A 22,849-nucleotide genomic window follows, 5' to 3' on the forward strand; every position below is an offset into this window, starting at 1 on the left:
AGCAGCTGCTCCACTATTGGCTCTGACGGGAGGATCTGCGACAGTGAGGTGCCGGTGATCGACGTCTGGGACTACAGGAGTGGTGCTGTGGCGGGGTCCTAGAGTGAGACAAAGAACGGGAACGGCATCGACGCCCGTAGTGCAATGGGCTACGGTAGCCTCTCGGAGACAAGGACCTCTATGTTCCCTCGAGTCAGAGCAGTGCCTGGAACTCCTGCCAGTTGGAACCCAGCCAGACAACCTGGTGGGGTGAATGGGGACCTGCGCAGACTGCACACAGGTGGTCGCTGAGCGGCCAAAGGCATCAGGAACATTTCCTAGACTGCAAACAGTACCGACCAGACGGTGACTGCGGAGATCCAAGCAGCGACTTGCCTCTGGACCGGGAAGCCAATGGTGGTGGTGCCCCTGCTACTGGCAGAGACATAATGTCCCGGGCCACTTGCAGGGTCTCCGGCGTGGAGGGCACCTGGACGTCCGGGGAGGTCAGCGCCAAGTGGACCGGGCTGCTCCGCTTAACCTGAGTCGGAGGCCTGGAGGCTGATGGGGATTGAGAACTGCCCAACTTGGGTCTAATCTCTCCCCGAGTCTTGCTCCGGTGTCTCGGAGGAGAAGACCTCTTCTTAGCCTTTTTGGCATGCCCCACGGACAAGGAGCGGTGCCGACTGGTGGAAGGCACCAAAGGGTCGCCACATACCGACACCGCAGTACTCGGTGCCAACTCGGAGCGGCGCACCAGAGTAGGGGTCAACACCGACTCCATCAGAATGGCTTGAAGCCAAATGTCCCTTTCTTTCTTGGTCTGAGGCTTGAAGGACCTGCAAATCTTGCCGCGATCGCTGAGATGGGTTTCCCCCAGACAGTGTAAACAGTCTGCATGTGGATAACTCACTGGCATCGGCCACCTGCAAGTGTTGCATGACTTAAAGCCCAGGGCATGGGGCATGCCCTGATCTGCGTGCACTAAACTAACACACACTAATCTAAACACTACTTTAACTACAGGTACTACTAACTGAACGAACAAGAGTTCAAGAGGAAAGCTGCAGCCAAACTGGAGCAGAGCGGTTCCAATGCACCTTCACTGCTGGCAAGAAGCAACTGAGGGTGGGGGGAGCACGCAGCACCCCTTACACTGTGCCCTAGAGGCACCACTCCAGGGGTTGCTAGGGGTGCTCCCCTATGGGTACTGCTAGGGGAAAAACTTCCTGCACCAGTGCACGTGGCAAGCACGCACACCTAGTGTGGAATGCACATGAGCAATCACTCAAAGAACTTCTCCTTTGTTTGCTCCCTGTGTCCAATGGCAACTGTGATCGTATAGTTTCACCACAACTTTCGAGCCAGACTGGTGCCACCCATCTAGAGGTTGCAACTCCTAGTATATGAACTCCTGCCATTTAAAACTTTTGATTCAGCCATCAGAAAACTACAGTCAACATCTTTCTGGTTCCTAGGCCTTTGGTTCTAACCACTAGACCAAACAGTTTCAACTCACGTCACACAGGAAGATATTTAATTTTTTTCAGAGATTCTACAACAACTACTTCTGTTGCTCCCTCTCCAACCCACAAAAAAGGACCAACCACAAAACTATGTGACTCATAGAAGCCATACGTGAAATGCACATAAATATATTAGCCACATGTAACTATATCAGAGCCATAGTTTGGTTGAGAATCAGTATTAGTGCTGGTTAATCATCTTGGAAATGGTAGCCCATAAATGGAAATTAAAATATTATTCATATGCATGTACAAATTTCAAATTAAATACTGCCTTAGCCTTACCTTCCTCTCTCAACACATCTTGGATATGTCAGCTGTCCTCTGCTACACTCTACTCTAAAATCAAACTCTGAGGTTGATGGTGCATAATGATTCTCTTTACATAGAAATTCAATGTAGTCCCCATGGAAAAAATAAGATTTGTCATCAAAACTCCATCTCAGTATTAAGTTATTTTTGTCCATTACATCCTTCGATAAAGTGCATGGTTCTTAAACACAAAAAAGATGCATAGTTAATCTCCTTTATAACTTAATATACAGGTTAATATTAATATGAGACTGCATTATTTGGCTATAGCTAGTATATTAAAATTAGACACAAACACCTTCCTCCCTTCTATGTATTAGACAAATATCAGATGATAGTACTTTTGGATGTTGCATACATACTCCAATTCTTATAGGCTTAGGAAAACAGGATAAACAACTGCAGGTTTCCCCAGATCTACCAAAGCCCAGAGGCTTCATATCTATCAAAATTGCTCAGATTGAGAACTTAATTTGAATACTGGAAATTAATAATTAAAACCTGAAACAAAAGTTGAATCATTGAGTCACTTTTTATTTTTTTTTAAACAAAAGCACATCTTACATACCTATGCAATCTGGTGGGGTAGTCCATTGACCTTTGGAACAATAGACTCTATTGGACCCTTGCAAAAAATGATGATCAAAGCAAGTATATTCAACTGAAGAATCACTCTCATATTCTGTCAGTCGTGGGTCAATAACATCTCCATTCTTAATAATAGGGGGGGAGCCACATTTTTCTTTGGGATCTACATAAAATAAATAGTGTCAAAAACTTTAACAAAAAGACATACAGTGTGTCTTAGAGGAGAATCTGGCACCTTACAAGAACTTCTTACTTTGTATGCACTTAAATTCTGGAGCTGGGATTCTCAGCAAATCTTTGGGCTCCAAATGTTTAGAAAGACAAGTCTCACCCCCCTTCTGCAGGCATCCCTACCCCCCAGGAAAATGTGTTCTTCTGCTGTGTTCATATCATTTTAAAATACATCTTTGCTATGGAAGGGACAATTTTGACCCTAAACTTCTATTGTTATTAATAGCAGAGTCTATATCTTTACTGTTCAAGCAAAGCTATCTCAGTGTGTCTGAACTGGGTGAGTTACTATAGGACTGCAAAAACAGCTTTGTTTTACCTTTCATAATGCATGTTGGATATCTGAGTTTTCCATGGGTACACTGTACTGTTAGCTGAGACGGCCTGCTGGAGGCTGACAAATAGTATCCCTGTTTACATACAAAATCGATAGTGTCACCATGCAGGAAAAATAACTCTCCTTCCAGTCTCCATTTCATCTCTATGTTGTTATTGCTAACTTCATCCACATTAAGAGTGCATGGTTCTGGAAAACAAACATCTACGTTTATACAAATATTTCGTAACAATTCCCAAATTTAAAAGTTCTTAGCCAAAAAAGGCTTATAACTCAATGATCCTGCAAACTGATTTGAACTTTATATGAAATGCTACAACTTCTTTAGATCTTTACTCACCAGAAATCACAATTAGAATAGGTAAAATTAAAGGTAAGTTGGGGAATGTGAACTGCCCCATCACAGGGGACAAACTCCTTTTGACACAAACTTTACGGGAAATCAGGCTAATTCCTGTAATTCCTGGAAATCAGACTAATCAGTACCAATGATGCATGTGGTATCTCAGGCTGTGTTTACTGATGATAAATAATTCACTTCTGCTGATGACAGAGATAAGAGCATTAATCCTACTTAGTTACCATAACTGGGAAAATCTTTTTAAGAGGAAAAGAGTCATCTACCGGAACTGACAGCAGTACTAGAGATGCTAGATTTTGTCAGCCATTCCAGGACAAGTGTAGCCAACACCTGGCAAATTTAACTTTTTTACTTAGATGTCTGACTGAGGAATTGATTTGAGGGGGTGGTATTTTTTAATTGTTTGGAGTGTTTGCTTTTTCTTGATTTTCTTTTGAGTTAAATTGAGTTAAAGGTCTGTTTTATTTTGGTTGTTTTTAAATTGATAGATATGCACATTTTATTACATTAAATAAATAAATATAATTGTATTGGTCTTCTATTTGCATGCGTGCTGGAACTAGGGATGCGGGGGGTGCTGTAGCACCCCCAACTTGAAGTGGTTTCCATTATATACAGCGTTTACAGTTTGGTTCAATGGCTCTTAGCACCCCCACTATACAAATTGTTCCAGCACCCTGTCTGTTTGTGCTTTACTATAAAAGAGTTTTCTAATAATGACATTTTAAAGAAAAACTGGTTACTACTAAGGATCTGCTCTACCATTATTACCCTCTCTGTATATGTACTAATTTTTTCCTGCAAATTTAGTTCTCATGAAAGGTGTTGAGAAACAGCACAGGAGAATAAAGTCTCTGATTATCCAGAAAAAAAGCTACAGCCTGGGAAATGACAATGCAAACTGCCCCACAACTATGCCTCAAAACTGACCACAAGGCAAAAATTCAAGAGACGAGACAAGGATTCATTCTTTCAGCCATCAAGTACTTGTCTCAGCAAGTCTACAGAGAAAGATATCATCGTGGTAGCTGTTTGTGTGAGGCAGGCATTATCCACCTGAAATTTAACTGAGACCGCAGCATTTCCCATAGAGCTATATGGGTTTGTTTTTTTCATGGTCTTATCAATCACAAATAATAGAATACAACATTTAGTTTTTCTACAAGACTCACCTAAACAAGTTGGCTGAGCTGTCCACTTTCCTTGTATACAATGAACAATTTCAGGACCCTCCAATGTGTGGTACCGATAGCATCTGTATTTTACTGAGGAACCTGTTGTGTAGTTTGTCAATAAGGGTCCAAAACTAGCACCATTTTTAATTGCAGGTGGAGAGGAGCAAGTTTCCAGCGTTTCTAAGAGAAGAACCGTAGCCATAATCTGTATCTGTACACAACAATTCTCTCAGATGATAGTACCAGAATCAATGTAACTAGATTTCTGGGAAGGAAGTTAAAGCTACAGAATAAATGGAAATTGGGGTAACAAACAAAATTGCAACTTCTTCCAACAATTTAGCTGCTATTTCTTTTTTTTAAAAAGGGTTACAAAAAGGAATAGAAGCACCAAGACATGTGAATGCCTTACTGAGTCACCACGCAGTCTCATTGCCATACTTATCCTACCTGTACCATTCCCCCATCCAAATCCCCTTTGTTTATGACTCTCAATTTTTGGGTCATGCTAAATTTAGATTGTATGTTTGTCTGGGACGGGAGTGTCTTTACTTGTTTTCTGAGGTGCTTAACACATTTCTGGTTGCTTGAAAAAATAAAGAGATGAAAAGATATGAACTCTATCATGAAACGATTAAAGTTTATGATTCTAAGAAATGGTAGGAGGAAAAACTGCAGAATAAAGACAAAAAGATTTTACAAACAGAGAATTTGTAGATAAGATGCTGTGGGAAGCAAGTCTAAGCGAAAACAGATCAGGAGTGTTGGCAGGTTTTTAAGAGAGACATTATTAAGCGCACAAGAGCATAGGAAAGGTAGAAGTATGGTAAGAGACCACCCTGACTGAACCAAGATAGTGTCAATGACCTAAAACTAAAGAGAGTGATATATGAAGTGGAAACTAGGTCAAACTATGAAAAAACCGTTACTCATTTTCCTGTAACTGTTGTTCTTCGAGATACGTTGCTCATCTCCATTCCAGTTAGGTGTGTGCACGCCGCATGTACGGTTGTCAAAAAGTTTTTCCCCTAACAGCACCCGTCGGGTTGGCTGTGGAGCCCCCTGGAGTGGTGCCTTGATGGAGCTCAATACATGACCCTGCTGACCAGGCACCTCCTCAGTTCCTTCTTGCCAGTTACTCCAACAGAGGGGAAGGCAGGCGTGTCTGGAATGGATAGGAGCAACACATCTCGAAGAACCACAGTTACCATTTTTTCTTCTTTGAGTGCTTGCTCATATCAATTCCAGTTAGGTGACTCCCAAGCCCTACCTAGGCGGTGGGGTCGGAGCTATGGTAAGACTGGAGCACTGCTCTGCCAAAGGCTGCATCATCACTAGCTTACTGGGTGATGGCGTAGTGAGTGGCAAAAGTGTGCGCTGCCCTGAAGATCTCCTGAATCAGCACCTGGGCCAGGAACACCGTTGATGAGGCCTGTGCTCTTGTGGAGTGAGCATTGAGAGCCGGGGCTGGAATGTTGGCTAATTCATAGCAGGTGGGGATGCAGGAGATAATCCATGATGCAATCCTCTGCAATGAGACTGGGAGACCTTTCATACAGTCTGCCACCACCATGAATAGCTAGTTCGACTTTTGGAATGGCCTCATGCATTCAATATAAAAAGGTGAGCACCTGTCAAATGTCTGGAGAGTGGAGGCTCTACTCCTGGTTGCTCGCATGATGTTTGGGATAAAACACAGGCAAGAAAGTGTCCTGGTTGGAGTGAAACTGGTACATGACCTTTGGAAGGAAAACTGAGTGAGACCTGAGCTGCACCTTGTCTTTAAAGAAGACTTGTATGGAGGGTCAGAAGTGAGGACCTTGACCTCCAAGACCCTCCTTGCCAAAGTAATCGCAATTAGAAAGGCGACCTTCCATGAAAGATATAGGAGTAAGAAATTTGCCAGTGGTTCAAAGGGAGATCCCATCAGTTTCAAAAGAACCAGGTTGAGGTCCCATGTAGGGATCAGCTGCCGAACGTGTGGGTATAAACACTCTAGGCCCTTGAGGAAGTGGACAGCCATGGGGTTGGTAAAGCCGGCACACCCTGCCACTCCCGGATGACATGCAGATATAGCTTCTAGGTGTACCTTGATGGAAGAAGCAGCCAGATCTTGCTGCTTGAGGTGTAACAGGTATTCTGGGATGAGAGGGATGGGGGCCTGCAATGGTTAAGTGCAGCCCTGGGAGCACCAGATAGCAAATCTCTTCCACTTTGCCAGATAGGTGGCCCTAGTAGAGGGCATCCTGCTACTGAGCAGAACTTCCCTGACCAGCTATGAGCACATGAGCTCCATGGGGCTTAGCCATGAAGCTTCCAGGCCAGGAGGTTATGTACGAGCAGAAATGGGAACATGTACAGCAGATGGTCTGACCTAAGCTGCATTCAACCCCAGAGGAACAATATCTTCAGATGCTGGATGTCAGCGATGTCTAGCTTTTTATTAGATAGGACCAAACCTTTCTGCTCCTCACCTCGATTGTTTGTCACATATGCAAACCGAATGAAGTGTCAAGTGGTCTCTTCACAGATGATATCCAGGTGGATAACTTCTTGTATGGTGGCAGCATGCAATGTAGCCCAAGCTACACCTTCTGAAAAGGTGCAAGGTCATTCCATGAGCACCCAGGCAATGTTGACAGCATTCATAAGTGACATTCCTATATTGGACGTACTTTTACAAATCAGTAGGCCACTACTGCTGTTTCCAGATCAGATGCAAACAGTGAGGCAAACCTGCAGCCAAACCAGAGCTGCTTGCTCAGCTGCCCCTCCAACAGATCTGTGGTGAGTGGCCATTCTGGCATGCAGCAACAACTCAGCTGCACTAAACTTACTGTTCCCACAGAGCCTGCAGTCACTCAGCCTTCAGGTGTGCAGCAGCAACTTGTCCCAGAGTAGAGCCTGACTCAGATGATCCCCAGGCTCAAGTATTTCCTCAACCACATCAGAGCTGCAGATCAGTCTGTTCAACAGCACTACCCAGCCAGGAACCCTCGTGCAGCATCACAATGAACTAGACTCCCAGCTTGCTCCTGATAGTTTCTGTTCCTGCCCTAGCCTTACCTGAGCCCTGTTCCAGTCTTGTCCTTCTCCTACCCAGATCTGGCTCCAGCCTTGTTACTGATCTGCTCCAGCCTTGCCTCTGTCTGCTGACTCTACACACCTGGCTTTGACCTTTGGCCTATATCTGGACTCCAGCTACGGTACGGATTTTGGCTTGTCTACAGACTCTGATCGCCATTCTGACCCTGGCCTGTCCCCGGATCTCTGTTCTAGTGCAATCCTTGCCCAGTCCCAATCCTACGTTCGGCATTGACTTCTGCTCCAACCTCTAGTCCTGACTATTCAGATGCAGTCCCTGACAAACTGTGAGAAGACAATCCTACATTCCTTGTTTAAATAGAGTACAAGCCCCACCTCCTACGAGTACTGCTTCCGAGTCACCAAAATAGAATACTCGGCTGCATCTACTCCAAGAAGAAAAAATGGTTACCTACCTGTAACAAGAAAGGGAGTACTTGTCGCACCTTAGAGACTAACCAATTTATTTGAGCATAAGCTTTCGTGAGCTACAGCTCACTTCATTGGATGCATTGGCAGTAAGAAGGAACTAAGGAGGCACCGGGTCGGCAGGGTCACATATTGAGTGCCATCAAGGCGCCACTCCAGGGGGCTCCACAGCCAACCTGACGGGTGCTACTAGGGGAAAAATCTTTCCAACGACTGTGCACGTGGCACACGCACCCCCAACTGGAATCAATATGAGCAAGCAGTCGAAGGACGATAGATATTAAAAAACTTACAAGCATGTAGGGACAAAATTAAAAAGGTCATGGTACAAAATAAGATTAAAATAACAAGTGACATAAAGGATAAAAAAAAATTAAACGAATACATGAGAACAAAGAGGAAGAGCAAGGATAGGGTAGGCCCATTACTAGTGAGGAGGGAAAGACAAAAAACTGTTACCTAGCTGTAACTGTTGTTCTTCAAGATGTGTTACAGACGTGTTTTCAACTTAGGTGCATGCACCCCCAGCGCACTGGAGCCAAAGAACTTTTCCTAGCAGCACTCATAGGAGCGGAGCTCATGCCCAGCAGCCCTAGCTCCGCCTCATGCCATAAGGACAGCACCAGCCTGACCCTTCAGTTCCTTTGCACTGAACGTCGGAGGTACAGACCCCGATTTTCCCTAATCATCTTCCAGAGATGGGGAACTCCCCACATCGATCTCTTCGCCACTCAGAACAACAGAAAGTACTATTCGTTCTGCTCCTTCAAGAACCACAGCCAAGGCTCCATCGCGGATGCCTTCCTCCTCTCATAGTCGGACTATCTGCTGTACGTGTTCCCATTTCTGCTCATACACAACCTCACGGCCTGGAAGCTTCATGGCTAAGCCCCATGGAGCTCATGTGTTCACAGCCGGTCAGAGAAGTTCTGCTCAGTAGCAGGATGCCCTCTACTAGGGCCACCTATCTGGCAAAGTGGAAGAGATTTGCTATCTGGTGCTCCCAGGGCTGCACTTAACCATTTCAGGCCCCCATCCCTCTCATCCCAGAATACCGGTTACACCTCAAGCAGCAAGGTCTGGCTGCTTCTTCCATCAAGGTACACCTAGAAGCTATATCTGCATTTCATCTGGGAGTGGCAGGGTGCACCATCTTGGCCAACCCCATGGCTGTCCACTTCCTCAAGGGCCTGGTAAATACATACTTGGTTCAAGTGAAATTGGGAAACACTTTGGATAAAAACTCAGGATATGGCCTTTGCCTTTAGAAAATTGCATGCAAAAGGTTTCTGCTATGAAACCCTGAAACTCACCCACTCTCCCTGAAGACATTATTGTCACAAGTCAGTTTTCTGACACAGAAAATAATAGAGAGAAAGAAATAGTCCGAGTCTCAAACAGAGGCCCCAGAAGACCTGCTAAAACTATTAAGGTCTTACAAAGGAATTGGCTCTTTAAGTGGCAGGTGGCGATGAGGAACTCCTTTCAAGAACCTCACTGCTATGGGGTTTGAAAACACCAACTTCCCATGGATGGGAAGATGAAACTCTAAAACCACTGTCAGATGGACTGTCAATGAACTAAGTGCTAGACAAGAAGACTGAAGGTGTAAAATGTACTCCAAGATGGTCCTGAATACAAGCCAGCTTTGGATAAAGTCCCTGGGCTAAATGCCCATATTGAGAACTGCTTCCACTTAGCCAAATAGATCATTCTGGTGGAGGGCTTCCTACTATTGATAAGGACTTGCCAGACTGCCTCTAAACATCGTTTCTTCTCCTCAACTAACCACACAGCATCCACCATGATGCTGAGACAGGAGATCAGGATGAAGAGGAAGAGAAATGGGCAGTCAGGCCTTGGCCACGCTGGAGCAATGTGAATGAGCTTAGCGTGGTCCAATTTCAGCTTGAGAATGACCTGAGGGATGATTGGAATTGGAGGAAAAGTCTACAAAAGTATCGATTCCCAGCTCATGTGAAAAACATTTGTCAGGGAACCCAGACTGACATCCCCTCAGAAACAAAACAGACAGTATTTCTTTTTGTGTCTCATAGCCAACAGATCGATTGTTGGGATGCCCCAAACAGTAAAGATGGTCTGCAGGATGCTGCACTTCAGGCACCATTCATGGTTCAGGAAGAAATTTCTGCGGAGATGATCTGGCAGGTGATTCTGGATCCCAAGTAAGTGATTAGCCATAGGTGTAATGTTTTCCTCCATGCAAAACTGCCAGAGCCTGATCACTTCCTGACAACATGTTGGAATGTGCTTCCCCCGTCTGTTCACATAATACATTGCAGTTGTATTTTTGGTGAGCTGCCGAGTTCCTGATACAATCTTGAAGGACCTGACAGGCATTGTAGATGGCACAAAGCTCCAGGACAGTGACATGCAGGGAAGCTTCCTGTTCCAACCACAAGCCTTGAACTTTCAACAACCCCAAATGTGCTCCCCAACCTATTACAGGGACATCAGTGACAATAGTAATGGTTGGAGGGGACTGAGTGAAGGGAACATCCTGGCACACATTTCCCTGAGCCAACCACCACTGTAAGGAGTCCAGAATTGGCAGAGGAAGTCCAACCAGTCTGTCCAAGAGATGATGATTTGGATAATAGACTGAGTTCAACCACATCTGAAAAGGACATAGGCACAGCCTGCCATATTGGAATACCTGTGTTGATGCAGCCATATGACCGAGCAACCTCAGGCATGCTTGGGCGGTGGCTGAGGGTTGAGACTGCAGCTCCAAACAAAAGGTGGCAGATTGCCTGGAATTGCTTCATTGGCTGAACTGCTCTCAAACTTGTAGAGAGTATCAAGGCCCCAAAGAACTTGATTCTTTGAGTTGGAACCAGTGTTGACATCCTTCTGTTTAGACCTAGATGACTGAGGAGGCATAGGGAGAAGTGGACATGACAGAGGACTTCCTCTCTGGACTTGTCCCTCAGTAACCAATCCTCCAGATATGGGAAGATATGAATTCCCTTCTTACTGAGGTACACTGTTACCATAATCATGCATTTGGCAAGGAATCAGAAGACAGGCCAAAAGGCAGCATGACATACTGGTAGCGCTGACCAGCTACGATAAGTCTCCTATGGATCAGAAGAATTACTATATAGAAATAAGTACCCTGAAGGTCCAGGGCAGCAAACCAGCCATTGTGACTTAAGAAACAAGGGAGGATAGTTGCTAAGGTGATCATATAGAATCTCATATATCTGAGGTATTTGTTGACTTCATGGAGCTCGATGATAGGTCTCATCCCTTGGAGATCAGGAAATACCAGAGTAGAATCCCAGTCTATAGTGCTGCTTCTACCTGGAAATGCTACCTTCTACTCAAGGTAGCAACCACATACCTCAGGAGGTCCTGATATGTTTTAAAGTCCTTGGGCATCAAGGGAGAGGATGATTCCAGCACAGTGGAGTTGTCTGAGGAGGTGATTTGTTCAGCCAATGAGGGTCTTGTCCTTGAACCACAAGATCCAGTCAGAATAGTCCTGGAGGTCCCGGGGGAATAGACTCAGTGATTGCTTGCAGTTGAGGTGGTTTGGAAGTGGGAGCCACCATCAGAATGAGTGACCTCGCTGTGGAGTGGGTTGAGGAGTGGGACCTCAGGGATCAAGGAGCATCTCAAGGAGGCCACTGGACCTAAAGATAAGGCATTGGCTGCCAGTAGGCCAGGTCCAAGAACCCCTGTCCCAACTGCAGGACAGGTGTTGATCTCAGTACTAATGGTGATCCCAGGGGAGTCTCTGATGCCTGTCCAACAACTTGTGGGAGGACAACCCTGACTTGGATCTTGAGTAGACAACAGGGGAGCCAGGCCCAACAGGGCAAACAAATGGTCAGAGTCATCTGAAACCCAATATGGGGGTTGCATCAGTGCTGTAGAGGAATGGGGGATCAGCACCGGCAGTACTGAATGATACACAATCCCACCTGGTACCAGGAGAGGCATTGGTACTGAGGCTAAGGGTGAGACCGAACTTGAAGAAATCTACCACCAGAATGACAACACTGCTGAAGGATGCACCATAGTTGAGGGGGACCTTCGGTGCTGGGCCTGGAATCTGCCTCAACTCCATAGTCTAAGGCCCAAGCAGCGCAAGCTGTGGTGCCAACAAGCCTGATAGCTCTGTGACGGTGCCAGAAGCTGCCCAAGGCACAACAGAGGACAAGGTAATAGAACCCATGGTGGCAGCATACCCTTGAACCAGTGGGGAGTCCAGTGGATAGGATGAAATCAGTAGATGTGATATACCTTGACTTTACTAATGCTTTTGATACTGCCTCACATGACTCTCTCATAAACAAACTAGAGAAATATGGTTGTGCATCCTACTATAAGAAGAATACACAACTGGTTGGAAGACCATATTTAGAGTAATTATCAACGGTTCACAATCAAGTTAGAAGGGCGTATTGAGTAAGGTCCAGTTCTATTTATTTCCCACATAAATAATTTGGATAATGGCATAGAGAATACACTTATAAAGTTTGTGGATTATACCAGTCTGGAGGGGTTTGCAAGCCCTTTGGAGGGCAAGATTAGACTTCAAAATGAACTTGAAAACTGGAGAAATGATCAGAAATAAACAGATTGAAACTCAAGAAGGACAAATGCAAAGTATACGCTTAGGAAGGAATAATCAATTGTACAAATACAAAATGATTTGGGGGTTACAGTGGATCATAAAATAATTATGAGTCAACACTGTAATACTGTTTCAAATAAAGCAACATCATTCTGGGATATATTAGCAGGAGTGTGGTAAGCAGGACATAGGAAACAATTCTTCCATTCTATTCAGCACTGATATGATCTCAACTGGAATACTGTGTCCAGTTCTGAGCACCACACTTCATCAAAGAGATGAACAAATTGGAGAATGTCCAGAGAAAAGCAACAAAAATGGTTAAAGGTCTAGAAAATATGACCTCTGAGGAACGATTGAAAATATTGGGTTTGTTTAGTCTGGAGAAGAGAAGATTGAGGGGGCACCTGGTAACAGTGTTCAGGTATGTAAAAAACATTGTTATAAAGATGAGGGCGATGAACTGTTCTCCTTAACTACTGAGGACAGGCCAAGTAATAATAGTCTTAAATTGCAGCTAAGGATATTTAGACTAGACATTGGGAACAAACTTCCTAACTATAAGGAACTATAAGCAATGAAACAAATTACCTATGGAGGTTGTGCAATCTCAGTCACTGGAGGTTTAGACACTACTAGTACAGGGGACTGGACTAGATGACCTATTTAGGTTCCTTCCAGTCCTACATTTCTATGAGTCTATGATATAGAAGCCATTAAGCAAAAAAGCAACTCATGAAGCCTCAGAGGTTGAATATTTCAAAATATTTAAAGCAGCATGGACAAGAAAACAGTTATAAAATATTTAAATACAAGTGCCAGCACCAGTAATTAACTGAAATATAACTGCAAATACAGTATACAATTTATTGTGATTAATGACAATAATGACCATTAATCTATCCATCCAGATTGTTCCATCAACAATCTCTGTAGTATGGGAGCACCTCCCAGGGATGAGGAGTTATAACACTGCAAGCAGAATACTTACCAATACATTTCGGAGGTGATGTCCATTTGCCCATTTTACAGGTTCTTTCGTTTGATCCATTTATACTGTAGCCATGATCACAACTGTACCTAACAGTGTCTCCTGTGTAATACATCTTGTCCTCAGTTATTGCTGTACCCTTCTCAATAGGTGGGGGCTGATCACATGGTATTTTTTCTTTGGCTTCTGAAACTACAGCAAAAAAATTGGAAACACCACTCTCAAATTATTCATATTTACAAACTATTTCCTCCCCACGAGACACTACATCCAAATGCACAAGAAAAAAAAAGATTGGTCTTATAAACTGTCCAGCTGGCTAATAAATCAGGGTTCTGGTGGAGCAGTTGGGACCAGTAGGGATCAGACATAAAAATTGGATTCAGATTTAAATCCATCTTCAGATCCTGGCTCTTCCCTCATCCTGTCCCAAAATGATCAATACCTAGTTCTTACATAACACTTCTCATGCATTGGCATCAAAGCACTTTACAAAGGAGGTAAATATCATCACCCCAATTTTAAAGATGGGGAAACTGAGACACAGACATGAAGATTAAGACATGTTTTGAACTGGGGTTTTACTTCAGCTCCAAACAGTTGTAAAGCAACTACTAACCAATGCAACTTGGGGGTGAAGTCCATTTTCCATTCTCACACTGGATTTCTTCTGATCCTTTCATTGTAAAATTAAGCTTACATGCCAAATGTACTTTGGCTCCATTATGATATGTTCTTAAATCTGTGAGTATATTGGCATTGGGAGGCTCAGGTGGAGGAGGGCATTTATTTCTTCTATCTAGAAAGAAAACACATATTTGGACATGTGGTGGAGGCTTTGATCAGATCATCTCTATCAAGAAAGCAAACTGGTTTCCTAGGGTTCACACACACATGCACATCCATGCCAGAGAAACAAACTTGGTGAAGAAACAATAGAAGCAGAACCTGGAGAGCTCTGGGTGATACATATTGTTCCAATTTTTACCTTAAGAGTCTAGCTCACCACAGTCAGACCTGACACACTTAACCAGCACTATAACAGACATTTTTGGGAAGATGGTGTTATTTTCATAGGTTGACACTCTCAATGTCTGCACAAATCCTGAGTAAAAAAGCCTTTACAGACAGGTTAAGGAAATCCTCCTCCACAATCCAGATATAGGGCATCAGTGCAGCTTGTCCACAGCTTCTTGTCCTGCAAGAGTAGCCGTGGTCTGCGGTATCCACCCCAAAACGATTTTTGTTGATCGGGGGGGGGGGGAGGGAAGGAGAGGGGGGTTGCTAGTGATCATTGTAGTTGATGGACACAGTGGTCACGTTCACTTTTCTGAACTGTTCACCAAACCTCCCCTGCTGAGCTTAGGTCCATGATGAACAAAGGACTACAGAGTCCCAATCTGCTTTCTAGGGGTTCACTGGGTATTGTCACTCTATTGTAGCCACAGAAAAGGGACATTAATTACACCCACAGACTCAGTCAACCATGTAGTTCAACAGAGTTTAAAAGAGATTGGATTTGACCCAATGATCTTAACAATCCAGTTTACTGATAACTGAAATGCAGTTCTCACTCCAATGCCATTTAAAAATTGGATGCAATTTTCTCTTTCCACTGAAAACTAAAATTTGGAGCCCACAGGTAAAGCTCACAGTCAATTTTAAAAAGTATTGAACTTAATCTTGAAACACATGCTGCTTATTCAGACCATGTCCTAGATTTTAAAAGATCAACATCCCATAGCCACAGGTACTTTAGTCTTCAGCTGCATTAGACTATTCTGCAAATATCAGTTGTGAATGTGAACCAGTTCAGAAGTTCAATCTGACAGTTTCAGTGAAAGCATTTATCTATTAGTAATAAGAAAACAAGAATGTTTATGAAGATGAAGTTAGACAACACTGAGTGCAAGAAATCATTACAAAAATTTATGGTAAAAGGAGTGTTACAGATTGGGCTTAAACCAACAAAAATTAGAGCTGTCAAGCAATTAAAATTAATTGCAATTAATTGCAGTTTTAATCCCACTGTTAAACAATGATAGAATAGCATTTATTTGAATATTTTTGGAGGTTTTCTATATTTTCAAATATAGGCTTGAGGCTGGTAGCTCTGGGCTTCAGCCTCCCTCAGGACGCAGAGCTACATGCTGGGGCTGCCGCTGATGCCTCCTTCCACGCCCAGAGGTATGCGATTAACACGTTAATTTTCTTTTCACTCAATCACAGACATTAACTGCGATTAATTGACAGCCCTAATAAAAACGATAAGATGGAACTGTAAACTGTGACCCAGGACCCGGCACTTCAAGTATACACTATTACAGAGCATATCACAATTATATGCGGGAAGAAAGCTAATGTGGTGCCAATTTTTAAAAAGGGTAAACGGGGAGACCTGGATAATTATACAACTGTCAGCCTTACATCGATCATAGGAGAGAAAATGGAGAAGTTGATACAATACTTGATTAATCAAGAATTAAAGGAGGGTAATGTAATTAATGCAAATCAACATGGATTAATGGAAAACAGATCCTGTCAAACTAACTTGATTTTTTGCGGGGGTTGAGGTGGGGAGGGGGGACAAGATTACAGGTTGGGTCGACAAAGATAATATAGTGTTGACACAATATACATTTAGCCTTCTGTAAGGTGTTTGACTTTTTACCACACATTTTGATTAAAAACTAGGATGATATAAAATTAACATGGCACACATAAAATGGATTAAAGATTGGCTAACTGATAGGTCTCAAAGCATAATTGTAAACAGGGAGTCATCACTGAGCAAGTGTGTTTCCAGTGGGATGCTACAGTAATCAGTTCTTGGCCCTACAGTATTTAATATTTTTATCAATGACCTAGAAGAAAACAAAATCACAGAAAGTTTGCAGCTGACACAAACTGGGGGAGTGGTAGATAATGAAGAGGACTGGTCACTGTTTCAGAGAGATCTGGATCACTTGGTAAACAGGGCACAAAACAATATGCATTTTAATACAGCTGAATCTAAATGTATACATCTAAGAACAAAGAATGTAGGTCACACTTACAGGGTAGAGGACTCTATCCTGGGAAGCAGTGACTCTGGAAAAGGTTTGGGAGTCACAGCGTGATGCTGTGGCCAAAAGAGCTAATACGATCTTGGGATGCATAAACAGGGGACTCTCAACTAGGAGTAGAGATGTTATTTTACAGCTCTATATTTGGCACTGGTGCAACTGCTGCTGCAATACTGTGTCCAGTTGCAGTGCCCACAATTCAAGAAGGAAGTTGATTAGTTAGAGAGGGCTCAGAGAAAAGCCATGAGAATGATTAAAAACATGCCTTATAGTGATTGATCTCTCTGAGTCTATCTATTTAGATTATCAAAGAGAAGGTTAAGGAGTGACTTGATTACAGTCTATAAGTATCTACACGGTGAAAAAAATTAAGAATGGGCTCTATAATCAAGCATAAAAAGGTATAACATGAAGCTAGATAAATTCAGACTGGAAATAAGACGTGCATTTTTGACAGTGAGGGTAATTAGCCACTGGAACAATTTACCAGTGGTTGCAGTGGATTTTCTGTCACTGTCAATTTTTAAATCAAGATCGGATTTTTTTTTCCCCCCTCAACAATATGCTCTAGGAGTTATTTTGGGCAAGTTCTATATAGCCTGTGTTATTCAAGAGGTCAGACTAGATGATCACAATGGTCCTTCTGGCCTTGGAATCTATGAAAACCCATAACAAAGGTCTGTTGGTGTTGTAAAAGAAGTTAGCTGGCTGAAATGTAAATTTGTGCAAACACTGCTACTAGGTAGCACACCCAGTAATGCCATATATATGCTTTCTGCATGCGTGTCAATGCTGGAAGGGGTTCACCTCCCTGAGGTGCTTGTTGTTGGAAGAATAGAGTATAGTTACATTCAAAATAATAAAAACATCTGCAACATCGTAGAATGAACAGGGATCATACACAGACATGCATCTGCCCCATTCAGAGACAAATCTATAATGGAGAGAGGCATCCACACTATTACATACAACTGAGCACAAAACAATATGCATCCTGATGTGTGCAGATCCCACCATATCCACGTTGGTTGCATAATTTCAGGATGAAAAATGAATCAATAGCAACAAGTCTCTGGCACAACCCACAGGTTCCCAGAGTCTCCAACAGCAGCACTAATAACTGGCATAAGCCCACATGTGCAGTGACAAAAAGTTCAAGTTAAAGCAGCAGTAAACATGTACAATTTGCTCCGTGTTTATTCTGCTTTTGAAAAGGAACAGAGAGAGAGAGAGAGAACTTAATTTCTTTATGGAAGACCATGCCCACTTCTAATGTGCATTCAAATCAAGCAACTTGGTTGCACCATGTTCTGACCATTACTTATTTCTTTTCAGTTGTAACTTGCACTCCAAAATTAGATCTATTTTTTGCCTTTGTGTTGATGTTTTCCACATTTGATCCCCTTGAATCAACTGAGCAAGCTAAGAAATTAATCAGGGACCTGAAACTGCTCTCACTGACATCAGTGATAAACTCCATGGCCTTCAAGGGACACATGATTTGGTCCCAGTTTTAAGCTCCAAATGATTGTATGTTGTGAATGTAAAATGCTAAGGAAAAGATCCTGATCCCACTGGAGTCAGTGAGAGTTTTGCCCTTGATTTCAAGGGGACAAGGATTTTCCTCTGATAGATAATATGACATTTAACCAAGAACATACTTTCAGGTTTCAGAAGGACGAGACGGTCATGAGAAGTGTTTAGAGTCTCATACAAAGTCACATTGCTACTATTATCTCTTGGTCAAACCCTGACACATTAAATTATCACACTTGTACGACAGGTGGTGCAGGTAACAATTCTTATAGTAAAGATTGCCTGACACTTTCCATTAGAAGATGCTGTTTTCCAATTGCTTATAAAAGTCAAATTTGAACCGTTAAGGGTGAAGTTACCCATTTTAGGTGTCTGCCTCAAGCTGACTTTTGTGGTGGTGGTGTTGTTAAATGATTCAGCTAAATGGTGCAGCAGTTTTCCACAAGAAGACTAGGGGGAAAATATGTTGTTTTGACCATTATAAAATTTTATTTTTACAACTCTTTTATTGATAAGCTCTAGAGCCTCCACTTTTTGGAGAAAGGACTTTACATTTGGCTGTGGGAAACACTGAGGTAAGTGATGAAATTTTTGCCATTTCTCTGAAAATGTGTCAGTCTCTGAAAATTGTAGTTAGTATACAGTAAGTAGAAGTTTAGAATTAGGCAGCTAAATTTTCTAAAGATTATATCTGCACTGAGCATGCTCCATCCCCTCACATATTCTACTGCACGTGACATTCCCACACAGTAACTAAACATGCTCCATCCTAGGCTGCCAGGGCTGAGCAGGACTTTCCTTGAAATTGCTGCTCCCAGCGGCTACAGGCCATGAGGGTTTACAAAAACCAAGAGGAGGAAGAGACTCTTTCTGTGCTTTCAATGCTTCTTCTGCTGACACCCAGGCAGTGTGCAGCCTGATTCAAATACAAAGGGATAAAGAGCTGGGACGGGGAGCTGAGGCGGAAAGGGAAGGAGGCAGATACAGGGGCTGGAGCTTGGTGGGAAAAGGTGGAATAGTATGTGATCATGTAATTAAAGGCTATCAATGCATATGCATAAGGAGGCTGAATTAAGGTTGCACAGGCAGCCTTAATTCTGACATTTCCTAACTTTTGAGGGCTTCACTTTGAAATGTTAATGTTATTTTAATGTATATTTTTAAATGTAATAGTAAGGGTGGTGTAGGGGCAGGAAGAGATACACAGAGAGAGTTACCTTCACATATTGGAGGCTCTGGATACCATCCAAAGTCGTAACACTGAATTAAATCAGATCCATTCAAAGAGTAATTTTTCTGACACAAAAACTGAACCACATCTCCTTCCTCATAGCTTTTCTTCCTGGGATAGAAATTCCCATGTTCTATCTCACTTAACAAGGAGCACAATACTTCTAGAAAAGAAACACACACACTGGGTAAAACAGATTTAAAACAACTCTATCAGAATAAATCCATTAAATGTTTGGAAGCTTTTCTCCCATAAAAAAACCCCAAAGGCTGCAGAGTTAAAAAATACCAGACTTCGGAAGATTCAGGTTTAGTGATTCTAAAGACAACAACGTACTAGTGCAGTTCGGAGTAAGGGACCATCCATATGTGCCACAGACTGCCTTTTCAGTAGTGTTTCCTCCTCTGGTGTGATATCCCTCATCACATTCATACATCAGTGTTTCATTCAGTTTGAGGATCTGCTGGGTTGTGGAGTAGTGGCCGTGATGTAAGTCTGGTACTAAGCAGCTCTCTTTTAAAAAAAAAAAAAAAAAAAAAAGACATAACTTTTGGGGCTTATTTCATTAAAAGTTAATGACATAGGATTTTTCTCGCTAGATCCTCATTAAAGTCTCATGTTTTTAGTAGACTATTCAAATCTGACACAAAGCATTGCACTTAATTTGTAAATAACTGGGGCACCAGTTATTCAAGTCCTCTGATATACATTTATTAACAAAGTTTGGAGGGAAATGGATTAATTTGCACCAGATGCACGGCCATGTTTGACTAAACTGATTCAAATAAGTACATTCAGATACATACATGTGTTTGTTTCAGTATTGCTGACTCTGCAACTTCCCAACTTTACATATACTTACACAGTATCTCACTGTAGCGTGGGAGAGCATAGGAGCTTTTAGCAGTTTGCCTGTTAGGCAGGGTGCTATAGGAAGAAGCTGAGATTTTAACTGCAACTCACAGACATAAACCAACATTCCCACCCAGCAGTAAGCGTACCGTGTGTGACAACAAGATTTAGATTATACTAGTAGGGTGGTCATACAAATTCTGCACTCTTCAAAATGGAAATAGCAAAAGAAATGGAACCTTCCCTTCCGAGTCCACCCTTTACCAGAGAGAATCAAGGCCCAAAGAGTTCTCTTCAGGCATGCCTGCTGTTTCTCTAGGGTAGGGCAGCCAGCCAGGGGTCAGAGAAAAATATATTTTGAACTACGAATACGACTCCATAGATAAACCTTACAAATAACTGTAGTGCTTCTCTGTATTTTCACCATTCAGTGAGTATTTCTGAATTGCAAACAGATTAAACTCAAAAGAAAAATTAACCCTAAATGAATAAAATGTACTACTCACATTCTAAAACTCAGTCAGCTCTAGCTTTTAGCGTGTACTACTTCTAATCATACTTTGTTGTATTTTCCCGTGGGACTATCTTACAAGCCACAGGAAAGCAAGGGTTGGCCACACTCCAGACGTTTTTATATTTGACACAGTGAGCCAAAGTCTGCATGGACGTGCAGAAGATGGAAATCAATGCAATTCTACCACATTTTCTACTTTTAAAATGGAAATTTACTTAACTGTCAATATTTCTAGCCCATAGGGCTAGCTTGCCTTTACTATATTCACTGCCTTGCCGTTCTTATATTCAGTAAGAATGCAAGGAACCTACAGGCTTGTATCCTGTCAGACATTGGCTTCAGCAGTTATCATGAGGCTTGAGGCCTATGAACTTTGGCATAGATAAATGGCCCAAAGAAAACCCCTAAGTTTTGGGGAACTGGAAGAGTGTAAAGGGGAATTTTGTCCATAATGACATCAGCCAACCATAGAAGCATTAGCTAACACCAGCTATTGGAAAGTTTTGGAAGGAACCTCCAACCACAAGAGTGCGATGGCAACAAATTGACATATATAATAAAGAGTTGAAATCATTAATATACTAACTTATAGAAGGACACCTCAACATTAGTAGATTGAGAAAACACAAATAGGGAAGAGGGGAAATACCCCTACTGAATATGCATTAGACATACTGGCATCAGCGTAACGTATTATAAAAGTTATATCCCAACCTGTGGGCAATAGGAGAGAGAGATGTAAGAATAAGGGCCACTGGTGAAGATGAAGAAGGTGACGGTGATGAGGAAGATAATGGCTAACATTTAAGGTTGTTCTGCAAGGGATGGTGTGAGTATGGATGTTCAGGTGTACTTTCTGTGTTATCTCTGTCTACCTTATTGAGTTACAGTGTGTGTGTGTGACTATCCTGAATGTACTAATAAATTATTTGTAAACACAGAAGAGTTCTTATAGCATAAGTGTTGCCACTGTGTGCATCAAGGTTCCCAGTTATATAGTAATTTTAATAATACTGGACCTGATCTTAGGACAAGAAAAAATGGTTACTTGCTGTCATAAATATAAAGGGAAGGGTAACAACCGTCCTGTATACACTACTATAAAATCCCTCCTGGCCAGAGGCACAAAATCCTTTTACCTGGAAAGGGTTAAGAAGCTAAGGTAACCTGGCTGGCACCTGACCAAAAGGACCAATAAGGGGACAAGATACTTTCAAATCTGGTTGGTGGAAGGGGGAGGGAAGGTTTTGGTCTGTCTGTTGTGTGTGCTTGCTGGACACAAGCAATCCAACTCCATTAGAGTCAGTAAAGTACGAGCAAAGGAATGCGTTAGCTTATTTTTGTTTTGGCTTGTGATTTTCTCTGTGCTGAGAGGAAGGTGTATTCCTGGTTTTCTTTTTGTAACTTTAAAGTTTGGCCCAGAGGGAAATCCTCTGTGTTTTTGAATCTGATTTCCCTGTAAGATTATATTCCATTCTAATTTTCCAGAGGGGCTTCTTTTTACTGTTTTTCTTTCTAATAAAGTTCTGTTTCTCTTAGAATCTGATTGGGTTTGGTTTTTTTTTTTTTTTAAGTGTACTAAAAAAACCCAAGGTTGGTCTGTGCTCATCTTGTTTATTCTCAAGCCTCCCCAGGAAAGGAGTTATGGGGGGAGGATATTAGGGGGGAGTAGGAACTCCGAGTGGTCCTTTCCCTGAGTTTGTCTAAATCACTTGGTGGTGGCAGCGTTAGCTAATCCAAGATACAAGGAAGAATTTGGGGGGAGATTTTAACCTAAGCTGGTAGAAATAAGCTTAGGGGGTCTCTCATGCGGGTGCCCATGTCTGAACTCTAGAGTTCAGAGTGGGGAGGGAACCCTGACACTCACCTTTTTGTAACTGTTGTTCTTCGAGATGTATTGCTCATATCTATTCCAGTTAGGTGTGCGTGTGTGCCATGTGCACAGATGTCTGAAACTTTTTTTCCTAGCAGCTGCTCGTTGGGCCAGCTGTGGAGCCCCCTGTAGTGGCTCTATATATGACCCTGCTGGCCC

General features: G+C 42.6%; 1 protein-coding gene across 1 annotated transcript in view; it reads right to left on the minus strand.

Moving 5' to 3' along the window:
* Nucleotides 1-304: 304 nt before the first annotated feature.
* The window catches only part of LOC144269570 (coagulation factor XIII B chain-like), a 41,312-nt gene continuing 18,767 nt past the window's right edge, over nt 305-22,849 (minus strand). Inside the window, exons 4-12 of the mRNA XM_077825352.1 lie at nt 19,788-19,964; nt 19,438-19,614; nt 14,239-14,418; nt 13,620-13,805; nt 4,507-4,689; nt 2,956-3,162; nt 2,386-2,568; nt 1,791-1,998; nt 305-839 (exon numbers count right to left, since the gene is read on the minus strand). Coding sequence (XP_077681478.1) covers nt 305-839; nt 1,791-1,998; nt 2,386-2,568; nt 2,956-3,162; nt 4,507-4,689; nt 13,620-13,805; nt 14,239-14,418; nt 19,438-19,614; nt 19,788-19,964 — 2,036 coding nt within the window. The remainder of the gene's footprint in view (nt 840-1,790; nt 1,999-2,385; nt 2,569-2,955; nt 3,163-4,506; nt 4,690-13,619; nt 13,806-14,238; nt 14,419-19,437; nt 19,615-19,787; nt 19,965-22,849) is intronic.

Source organism: Eretmochelys imbricata, chromosome 8 (assembly GCF_965152235.1).
Source record: "Eretmochelys imbricata isolate rEreImb1 chromosome 8, rEreImb1.hap1, whole genome shotgun sequence".
In the NCBI taxonomy this organism is placed as follows: Eukaryota; Metazoa; Chordata; order Testudines; family Cheloniidae; genus Eretmochelys; species Eretmochelys imbricata.